We start from the raw sequence: 11,945 nt of genomic DNA on the forward strand, positions 1-11,945 counted from the left end.
TTTCATATCTCCTTTTTGACATACAGAGTTGCTTTTCTTTTTTTTTTTCTTTTTATCAGTTTTAACTACATGTAGCAGAATTTTACTTTTAGAAACCTTAGTCTCCAGTGGAAACTAAGTAGTAACCAATTGTGAACTCTATGTTACATCATATTTTTTTTTTGAGATGGCAAACTTATGAATCCATTAAGCAAAGCATGTTTTCAACAGTTCCAAATTCCTGTTGTTTTTTTGTTTTCTGCAACAAGTCAAAATCACAGACCTACATCTAGTTATTAGTGATTTAGTCTCTTATCTTGTTAGATATCCAATGTATTTAATCACAATTTATCATGCAAGCAAAACCTGAATGTTTTAGGTTACCAAGGTCTTTGAAAGCTATCTTAACAATTACCCATGAAAACTATGAAACAGACAAAATTAGCCATCACTTTGTCTTCCTTTTGTTAGCAAATGGGAACAGAGAACATGAGCTTAGTCAACCTTTAGCAAAGAGATAGAATTAAAGTTGTTTTTCTTAATGTTGATAAACATTGTCTATCTCAAACCAACAAACTTAAATTAGCTTAAACACTGAACACATTTTACATGAGTCCACATAGACAATTTGTTCCCCATGATTAATTTTTACCTGGAACGTTGGTGGGGGAAATCTGATGTTGGTGGTCTTACATCTTAACTTCTAAGGTGGGAGGAGGAGAAGGCGATGGTGCCTGAGGCCTTAAGGAACCAATTATGCAGGCCACCCTCCAAGATAGAGTTAGGCTGGAGGGATCTACTAACAACCCTATTATCCAAGGTAGCCACAATAAAGGAAAGAGAATATGCATTTGGCTAGCTTCTGGGGTGTCCTTCAGGGAAATCAATCTGGATAGCTACAAGAAGGGGAGGTTCTTTGCTTAGGAGCAAGGAGTCATTTACCTCTTAATCTGGAGTGGGTAGAGACCTGGGCTGCATCCACTGAAAGCCACCATTGGATTCTGTGGTTCCTTTGGGGACTTTATTTCCTAATGTGACTGGCATCCACTAGACAGAATACCTTTTTCTTCTCTCTGAGATCCACAGTCCCACTAGTTGACCCTGGAATCATAATTTTATGGCATGATAAAACTTGCAAAACTTATTTATGAATTTGATTTAATTATCCAGCCCTAAAACCAGAATAGTGAGCAAAGCCAGTGTACTTCGCTTTGTGGTTGTTAGGGGACCATGATCTGGGCCAATGAAATTTGTATAATCATGACCTCTTAGCAATTTGGTAGGGTTTGTTCTATTGGGCTATTAGAGAGGGTCATATTGCACAATCCACCCCTGATCAGGTTGCCAGCATGTGAAAGACAGTGAGACAATGGAAAGATCACAATGGTGAGGGCAGCATTCATCTAGTGAACAGAAGTGAATGACATCCTCCTTGAGGTCAGAGGAGACAAGGGTCCCTGTCAATAATAGAAAGGGTTTTTTAAAGAAGACATGTAGTTGGTATGGGGTTATGGAGAGCTAAGAGCCAGGAATCAAGCAGTATTAGAGCCACGAGTAAAATTTCTGTGCATTTGGGGGTCCCCTAGTGTTTAAAATTGAGGAGCTTGTGTCTGAAAGCCATTGTACCTCTTTATAAGTCCCCCTGCTTGGGGCCAGTGAGCTAGTGAGCTAGGTGGAGATTCTACAAGATTCCATGTTCCAGAGTCCATTACTGAACTGCTTGGGAGGTGGAAGCAGTTCCATGTTCCTTGATCTGAATCTGTAATGTCTTGTGGGTGTAAGGGGACACGCACATATCTGGTTAGGAAGGATGTTGCACAATAGGAAGCAGTGTTTCTAGAGAACAGCCCATAGGCATCCCGAGAAGCTATTGTTGATGGTGTTTACATACCCACTAGCTCCTGCAGAGGGCAGCAGCAGTCTGATACAACTAATTTGCCATCACAAGTTGTCACACTGACCTGGGAACCTACCAGAGTTTTGTCTGGGGACAAGAGGCAATTATCTACCACCAGTTTAGATAGAGCAAGGGTGAAAATGATTCCACACCTGTTTCCCCAGTGAGTGCTATTGCTCCCCTGTGGCCCGATGTAATAGGGGCCCACTCTCCTAGTGGGCATGGTATTTCTGGAAGGATAGTTATATGGAGGTTATGTCTAGAATGTTGTTCGAATTTTGAAACAAGGAGTCTGCAATGTTATTAGAATGTGCTTCTGGTGTTTGTTGCCATGTGTGCACAGACATGAGTGACTATAAGTGGCATACGTGACTTGGTTGTCCCTCTCTAAATGGAGGCACCTGGAGACATTGAATTATCCTTTTGTCATTATCCAGACCAGACTAAGAGCCCAGGGCTAACATCCCAGGAATCGGTAAAAATATAGGCTCTTGGGAGTCTCACTTTGTGGCCTATTGTGGAGTCAAGCACACTGCCACCAACCCTGCTATCTGGGCCAAGCCAGGAGCGCCCTCCTTGACTAGGGATATGGGGTAGCAGGATGACCACTGCAGCCTGCTGGTGGGTGGCACTGTGTACGACGGCAGCACTGTTGTACAGGAAGAACACTGACTCCCTTTCCATGCCAGACACCTGGTCCCAAGGAGCTTCTCAAACTGCTAGACAGGCCAACAGTGGGGGTGCCACCAGCTGTACCTCCATTAACAGTAGGCACGAGGCTGAGCTTGAGGGAGCCACATCCTCCTGTACTCTAGAAAGGCCCTTGACATCAGATTGAGCCCTTTTTAAAGGTACGATTTTCATGTAACAAAAAGGCCTCAGGGCTATGCTGAGCCTTTGCTGGGTTGAATGGCTAACCCAATTAAGGATGAGGACTTGTTGCAAATCACCTTGGGCTATGAATGCCTTTTTCTCTAAAAGGGCCCAGTGGACTGCCAAAATTTGGTGCTCAAGTGGCATGTGCTAGACTGCTGTCTTGGCCAGATCTTTGGTCCAGGCCCCATGGACAGCCAGATAAAGCTGTGCTTAGTCCCAAGACTCCACAAGGCCTAATCAGATGTCTCCACTGATTCAACTCAGAAGGCTGAGCCCAGAGAGACTAAGGACAGGGCCTGCTATATGGCTTGCTGGGCCAGATGCAAGACAGTTTGGTGAAGTTCTCCTAAATGGAAAGAAGCTGGATTGCATCTAACAGCACACATAGGTTTTAGTGAAATGGTGAGTGTAGAATGTGTTGCCCCCAAAAGGTAAGACAGCTAATATGTGCTTTGTCTGCTCTAATGAAACAGGAGGCTTAATTTTAAGAAGTTGCTGTTTTATAGTGAGAAATTTCACAGTCCTCAACTGCCACATTATGCCAAGAAACTTGAAAGAAGTGGCTGGTCCTTGGATCTGATATAAGCTAATGGCCCATTACTAGATGTAAGTCTCGTGGATGGCATCCTCAAAAGGTTCAAAAGGGAAAATGCCACTTATATAATACCACAGACAACAACGGGTTACTCTGAGTGAATTTAAGTTTGTCTGCATAGGTTATATGCAACAGCAGGGTGCTTAAATGCTTAAATAACCCATGGGTGGCCAAGTAAAGGTTCAAGATGCCCTTGAAACAGAACGCAAATTGAAGCTGTGACTCTTCCATTACCAGGACCAAGTGAAATATGTTGGCTACATCTAGGACAGAAAAGTAAGGACTTCAAGCTTTTAGATGTCATCTACTTATCTATAATATTGGGAAAGGGAACTCTTAATGACAGAAATCTGTGCATTTAAGTTTTGATAGTCAATTGTGTTTTTTTAAGTGTTTCATTTTCTTAAGTTTACTTATTTTGAAAGAGGTGAGGGAGAGCTGAACAGGGTAGGGACAGAGATAGAGGGAGAAAGAGAATCATAAGCAGGCTCCACACTGTCAGCACAGAGACCAGTGTGGGGCTCAGTCTCACAAACCGTGAGATCATGACCTGAGCCGAAATCAAGAGTGGAATACTTAACTGACTGAGCCACCCAGGCACCCCCCAATAGTCAATTATTAATCCCCCTTCTTTTGTGGCCAGTTTTCACACTGACCAGACCAGGCAGCTATTAAAATATGAGATGGTAGGGTGGCTAGTGACCCCAATTCAAGCATATCTCTAATGACAGACCTAAGGTCCTGTGTACTCAGTCAATAGTGTGGTGTATTTAGTTTTTCTCCTGGAAGAGGAAATTGGCCAGGTTCTGCCTGGCAGCTTTTAATGAATAAATCCAGGAATTTGGGTTTATTCTACCAGGCATGTCATGAAGTAAATGCATAGAAACCTATAATAGGGAAAAAGAGAGACAAGGAGGCCACCACCACTGGCAACTGTTTTGGAAAGCCATACCCAGCTTTCTTTGTACTCCCTTTGTGGTTTTACCAGCTCTGACTCGTAGGCTGTAGGAGATTCTTTGGGTAATTTAGAAGGGTTACCTGGCATTACTAGGACTTGGGCTCTGGCGTTTGACAAAGAAAAGAATGTCTAGATACTGCCTTTGTCCTTATGGACTACAAGAGTCATGATTACGCAATTATCCCCAGGAGGTGAGAAGCTCCAGCAGCCATTCAGTTCTAGGGTAATGCTCAGGGAATTTGTCAGGCCCACAAGTCAGTGATATTGTCTGGGGCAGAGGGGGCTTTGAGATCCCCTAAAGTCATCTGGGCCATTGAGATTGGGCTCTTTTGCAAGATGAACATGAGTTTTTTAGAGGAGCTTGCACCATAACTGTCCAGATATGAGATCACAGGGAACCCCCATGTCACAGAGTGTCTCCGTCATGAAGGAAGAGCTGTCATGTCTATTCCCAGCATGGCCTCTGGGATATTATGGGAGTTCCTCATAAAACGAACTTTGGTCCTGTCATTTGGTGGGAGCTCCCTGGAAGAGGAATTCTCTAGATTCAGAGGCAGTCGGGGCTTCCTCGGGATTAGAGATGAAAGCCAGGTCATCTGGATGGGTTGCTATATTCAAAAGAGTGACAGATCCACTGGACCATATCAATCATACAGGGAAAGAGTTGGGCCTCCTCAAATATCTTCCACTGGCTTTGAACCTTTGCAGTAATAACTGTGATAAAAGGGCAGACTCCACAACAAGCCATGAAGATCCAAGTAAGCAGAGGATGGGATTTGTCCTCTATATCCGTATCTTTGCTTGTGCCCTTGGGTTTGGATCTCCCTGTGATTAGACATCCCAGTTAGGACATAGAGATCATCTGTGGCTGAAGCTTTTGCTTGAATTCTGGTTGAATTAGTCCTGGGGTCCCTTGTGGGTTGGGGGTTGGGTCATCTGTGTCTCTCCAGAATTTGGCCTTTAGGCTTTTGGGTTTTTTTAAAAAGTTATGCATTTGGGGCTTGTTGTAAATACTGGCTAGTTGACTCATCTTTGTGAGTTGAGTAATAATTACTCAGAGTCAGTATTAAATACTTTCAACACCTAGTCAGTCCCATTTCCTTCTTCCTTCAATACAGTCTTTTAAAATATTTTTAACCTTGAGATGTGTAAGGTTTCAAATTTCAGCTTCTAATTCTCTATTACCTGCCACTGATTTGACTTTGTAAATACTCACTGGAAACATCTGTGGTAGACTTCTCTAGTGGCCAATACCTGCAGCTTCCCTCCTCAGGGTATCCCAATTGACTTTGTTGGCTTTAGTGCAAGTCTCCACTAGACCACTGGTGGCAGGATCATTAGAGCTGGCCCTAGGTCCCTAGAGTATAGAACCAGTGCCTTTGTATGTTGGTACACCATGACACTGAGCAGTGTCCAGTGAGTGGTGTCCACACCACCTTTGTGAGTGTTTTACATTAAGTACAGAGCTTGCTAATTTCCTCAGCTGTTTTAGTTGATAAAGGCAGCAGGTGCTCAGATCATTTGTATTACGCTATTGGATTTTGTGCCACTATACAGCAGAAGTGGGACCTCTGATACCCCATAGGGTCAGGGGACAAGCTGCCACAGCAGCAAGGTATGCAGTGACAGAGGGACCGTGGACCCGGTGGAACTCACTCTTGTCTTTTTGGGAGGCCATGACTTTCACAGTGAGGACATCCCTATAATCCAGGTTAGAACTTATAGTCCTAGTGCATCCCATAAGCACAGGCAATCAGTGACAGGGAGTCTCCCTCTTGTCTTATGGGCACTGCACATTTATCTGGTCCTACACATGGGGAGGGTGTGCTACTCACATGTTACCCTCTATTAACTAAAGGCAAAAGGGTTTCGCTAAAATCTTAGCCAGTTGTCCATAACAGTCAGCATCTGGGTCTGTTCTATGAGCTGAGAAACACACTCAAAGTCTACCAGTCACTGACGGTAACCCCTGGGCACTAATAAGTGGAAAATACATCCACAGCTCCTCAAACCAGCTCTGTTTCGCAATACTCTCAAGGTTTGGGCGAATTCTGGTTACTTTTTTTGTAGCTTGCACTTTTGGGATGGAAACTTGGGGCAGCTCTCTGAAAAGGCAACATGCAGTAGGGCAAAGCAGTGCAACCAAACTCCAGTAGGCGGTGGGCTCCTTCCCAATGGAATTATGCATCTGAGAAAGCCAGTCAGTAAGCCATTGAAACTAAAATGTATTTGTTATCAAAAGCAAGCTGATTCAGCCCATCCTGCTTGTGAAGCTAATTGTGACTTTGTTAAATTAACATTTGGTGCTCTGTTGAGCCTCAGTTCAAGAAAAGACCACAAGGAATTGAGATAGAGCTGTTGACTACTCCCTGGTCTTGGAGAAAGCACAGGGCATGCCTTGAGGGGCCAAATGAGAGGTCAAGGCAGGATACAGGTAGAGAGACAGGACCTGGGGCACATGCCCTTATTACGGTCCAGACGTCTAAAGCTTTGCTGTTTCTGGGCTAATTCCAGATTGGTCAGTGCAAACCAAAGGGAACAGAGTTTTGGTAGGCTCCACAGGGGTCTTCTCTAAAGGAGTGTTCCTGGGGAAGGCCCTGGGGGGCAACAGAGACTGTTGATCCCAGGGCCATTGGGCAGTGTCTGCAGACTGTTATGCAGCTGGGGCATGCGCTGGCATGCTCAAGTCCCCTGTAGGTGGCTTGACCACCCAGAATAAATTGGAGACAATATTATGGAGTAGATGAGCTAAAATCTCAACAAATTCAAGTCTTCTTTTCAAGAAAGTTTGTTTGGATTATAAGTTTAAATACTAGTTCTATTCCACCATTTTAATTTTCTCAGGAACTGTAGTTTATACCAATGTTAGAGCTGCCATGCCTGTGTTCCACCTCAGACACTTTCTCTCTGACCCTTTTTGCTTGTTTATTTACCTCACTGTCCACCTCTTGGTTATCTTCTTGCCTTTCTTCAACATCCTTTATTAAATTTCCTTTCAAGCCTATCCTTCATTGTCAACCTTATGTTTTAATCTTCACTTATGCTATTGTCCCTTTTTCTTTTTTCAGTTCCATCACATCTTTTCTCATTTGTCTACTTTTCATTTATTTATATTTATATTTATTTGTTTGAGGGTTTTTGTCTATTTCAGTTCTTAATTTTTGTATTTCTGAGTTGTTTGATCCTTTTCCCAAACATTTGATTGCAACATTTAGTCAAGATTGGAGTATTGTATTACAATTTTATTTAGGATTGTAGTTGGTTTTCAGGGGAGACTTTTCATTAGGTTAAAGGCCTCGATACTTTTTCTGTTTTTTATAGCAGTTTTGTATTCATGAGATCCGCTTTGTTCTGCTTGTATTCATTTTATTACCAAAGTTTCTAGTTTGAAAGCACCTTCTTCTGTGCATTCTGTGCTCCACTGTGCCGTTTTGTTCACAGGTGGCATTGTGGATGGTGGGGAGGAGGAATCGGTATGCTGCTGTTTCTTTCGTTTCAGCAGGATCTTTAATTTTCTTTATCTTACTTCCTTCTTTCCCATCACCGCCAGGTTTCCAGGGGGTTCCTCCCCCTTCTGATTTTCCACCAGAAGCTCTGCTTCTCCAACCAAGGCTGCCTCTCTGCCTCACTGGCAAACCCTTTCCCTGACACTGGTGATGTGTGATCAAACCCCAGCCTGTATTTGGTATTTTAACCCTCAGCATTGGACATTGTTTCCAGGGAGGATTTTGTTGTGATTTATCTACTTTTTCCTTGCCTCTCTACTCCTTTCCACAAAGTCTCTTAAGACGCCTCCCCTGACCCCCCATCAGTGGCTTTGCCCACCTAAAACTAACTGATTTTCACTCCTGGCTGTCATTGTTACCACCTTGGAGAAATTACTGAAATTACCTGACTACTGTAAGACTCCATTTTTCATCTAAAAACATAGTGCAGCACAGAGACCAGTGTGGTGTTTGAATAGTGGCTGTTGCAGTTCTTGGCCTGGAAAGTAGAGGTTGAAAGAAAGACTGATGGAACTGCTGACCTAATAGAGCTGGCCTATAGCCCACCTATGTCAAGAGGGACACCAGCTCTTCTCCAGCTGCTTTAATCTACTACTCATTGCAGTAATAGAAAACCCCAAAGGACAAAATATCCAAGTGGTTGTTGAGTCATAGTTATCACCAACCTCAGACCTCCCAAAGCATCTTCATCTTCCCACACAAGTACAACCAATTCATCAAATAATCAGGAGGGAAGCATATAGACATGTAAAACCATACTTTTAGGCAAAGCCAACTATTCAGTAAATCTCATTCCAGATGTTTAACAAAACAATAATATTGAATTCAGGAGGCTGATGAAAAATAGTCAAGTAAATGGTGTGGCCTTCTTTCCCAGGTCTGGATCTGGCCCAGAAAATGCCTTCTCCCAGAACTATGAAGACTCACCTGCCTGTTCAGTTGCTGCCACCTTCCTTCTGGAAAGAAAATTCAAAGGTAGGAAAAGCCAACTTTTCAAGCCCAATTTTGGTCATATGGACAAACACTGTCTCTAAGTGGAAACAATCAAAGATGTTGAAAGACAAATAACCAATGGAGGTATAGATCAGATGGTAGACTTATCCCCACATTCCCACATACTCCATCCTGGATCCAACTTTCCTTCAAAATATTATTTCTGGGTACATATTAGGAAGTTTTCAGAAAAAAATCATTCGGATTAGCTGCCAACGAAGCCACATCCAAGACAGCAAGTGGTGAAACAAAGCACATATTTCAAGAAGAAGGTTTTTATCTTAGTTTGAATCATCTAAGAAGCAAAAGCAAAGGCATAAAAGGGAGTTATTTAGGGAAAACCTGTGGAGGGAAAGGTAGGCAACACAAAGAAGGATGGACAGCTGTAAGACCATGATACTACATTGACCACGCTCACAGCATATCTTGTGGAGCAAGCTCCCAGGAACCATTATACCACTATGTCCTCCATTTTCAACAATTTTCATTTATTTTGACTCTTCCAGGTTCAGGTTCAATGTGTAATGTACACCAAAACACTAGTGTTTCTTTTTGATATCTGTTTCATCACTGAGTCTTAAATTCAATGAAATATGTAATATGAGCACAATATGAACTTACAAACTTGCAGTGAAAAGTGTAGCCATCCAGCAGAATCAAAATGTTTGTATCAACCAGACCAGCACATCTTCTCCCTGCAAGCAAGCTACTTTGGAGACCTATACTGTATGCTTACCAAGAAAACCATAAGGGTCACGTCTGTTTAGCCAAGACACTTTCGCCTATGTGTGGTACTGTAGATACACAGGGCAAGTGATTGCTTTTGATTCTGCTTTTTCTGGGGTTCCATGAGTCACAGCTCTTCATCTTGCCCATCTCCCATCTCCAAACAAGGTTCACTACAATTGCATAGGACTCCACATACCAATGAGATTATTCCCAGGTTAACTTGATTTGTGAAAACTTTCTTCTTTATTCCCACAGATAGATCATTCATATATGACTCATTCTGCTCAAGAAGCAATATTATTTCCAAATGTTTTTTTTTTTACAAATAGTTTATTGTCAAGTTGGTTTCCATATAACACCCAGTGCTCATCCTCAGAAGTGCCCTCCTCCATGCCCATCAACCCCCCCCCACGCATTAGTCTTCAGTTTGTTCTCAGCATTCAAGAGCCTTTCATGGTTTGCCTCTCTCCCTCTCCCCCACTATTTCCTCCATTCTTCTCCCCCACGTATTGTAGATTCAATGTGGGAAGACACAATAACATTTTGTTAATCATCATACTAGCACTTTTTTCAATAAAACCAATCCTCCTAAAAATGTAAAAATCTCAATAGCAGCACCTCTTTTTATCTGCTTGGAATTGAGGCTGCTTTGAGTAGGAAGTGACAGTAGAGAGTTTAGCCCAACATTTTTCATTTTATGATACAGTGGTAAACTAAACAACCATTCCCTAAAGATATCCATGTGCTAATCAACAGAACCTGTTAATGCTACCTTATACGGTAAAATAAACTTTGTAGATTTGATTAAGTTGGGTATCTTGAGATGAAAAGATTATCCTGGATTATTAAGTGGGCCCTAAGTATCATCACAAGGATTATTTTAAGGAGGAGGCAAGAAGATCAAAGGAAGAAGGAGATGTGACAAGTGAAGCCAGGGATTGAGTCAAGACCCAAGGAATGCAGGTGGCCTTCAGGGGCTAGCAACAGCAAGTGAAGGGATTCTCCCCTAGTGCCACCAAAGGGCCAACAGCTTGACCTGAGCTCAGGGAAATCAAGCCTCCAGAACCACAAGAGAATAGATCTCTTATTGTTTCAGCCACTACATCTCTAGTAATTTGTTACCACATCCATGGGGGATTCACACAGACTGGTCAGCAGACTCTCAGAAAATATACCGGCCATTAGGTCATATCCCAGTCATCTGACTCCTGCCAGAAGCACACCGACTATGCTCCCCATCTAGCCCAGAACTCCCTTTCACAATTACTCAAGCTTACAGAAAGGCAATAACCAAATCCAGCTTTAAGAAATATATTTACATTATAAGATGGTGCAGCTGTGTCACACTTTTTGGTTCCCTACGTGCTTTCATAAATATCTGAGAAAAAAAATCAACCAGTAAGAAAGAAGGCAGAGAAACATGCTGGGTCTGTACTCCTCTAAGACATGGTTGGGTGAAAGCCATCTGGGAAAGGAAGAGTGTGGGGAGATTGGCCGAGAGAGAAATACTACTGGGTGAATTGTTGTGTTGGACACAGAAATTCTGTTCAGTAAGGGAGATACAAGAAAATGCTTGTGTCACCATTAATATGCTTGTCCACCCCAGCTCTGCTGAATTCACACAGTAGCACAGGTGAGCATGGGAATCTGGACGGTATGGGAAAAAGGGAAACACAGGACACGAAGGAAAGAAGTCAGCTCTCCCTGGCCAGACCACACCCCTGCTTTTGCAATTTGAAGAATCATCACAAGCAGCTCCAAAGGGAGACGTAGCACTGCCCTCAAAGGTCCTGCAATCTCACCACATATGAAAAGTAGGAGTGATATCATTAGTCTATAAAGCTGCAGTTCATCATGTGCAGGTGAGACCAAATGGCTGACTGCATTAGCTACCCCCATACAATAACCTAGAGTCCTCACTTAGTACAAGCCAAGGAGGACCTACCTTATGCAATAGAAAAAAACACAGTGGTCTCTTTAGCCTCCAGTAATATCATAGTTAGGGTGACCATAGTATTTATCATGCAAACCAGAATACTTTTAAGAAAAGGGGAATGCTCATAATCTTTATCCTAGACCACATATATACGTTGGAACTCTGAGCAAACTGGAAGATGTGGTCATCCTGATCAGAAAAAATAAAATGTACACACGTTCAGATGCTCAAATGGGATAGTCTAAGATTCTTCCAATAACAAGATCCTCTGCAGTGAGAGATAATATTTCTCTGTTTTGTTTTCTCTCTATCTCAATCCCCTTTGCCGGCTGGTTTCAGATTATCTATGTGGCTAGAAATGCAAAGGACACTGTGGTGTCCTACTACCATTTCTCAAGAATGGCTAAATTAATACCTAACCCTGGTACATGGGAGGAGTTTGTTGAGGCATTCAAAGCTGGAAAAGGTGAGTGAGA

General features: G+C 42.7%; 1 protein-coding gene across 1 annotated transcript in view; it reads left to right on the plus strand.

Moving 5' to 3' along the window:
* Nucleotides 1-8,688: 8,688 nt before the first annotated feature.
* Nucleotides 8,689-11,945, plus strand: part of LOC144232780 (sulfotransferase 1C1-like) — a gene marked incomplete at its 5' end in the record, with an annotated part of 11,784 nt that continues 8,527 nt past the window's right edge. Inside the window, 2 exons of the mRNA XM_077765626.1 lie at nt 8,689-8,786; nt 11,809-11,935. Of these exons, the coding sequence (XP_077621752.1) occupies nt 8,689-8,786; nt 11,809-11,935 (225 nt within the window). The remainder of the gene's footprint in view (nt 8,787-11,808; nt 11,936-11,945) is intronic.

The sequence above is a fragment of the Crocuta crocuta genome, unplaced genomic scaffold, assembly GCF_008692635.1.
Source record: "Crocuta crocuta isolate KB4526 unplaced genomic scaffold, BGI_CrCroc_1.0 scaffold2557, whole genome shotgun sequence".
Classification (NCBI taxonomy): domain Eukaryota; kingdom Metazoa; phylum Chordata; class Mammalia; order Carnivora; family Hyaenidae; genus Crocuta; species Crocuta crocuta.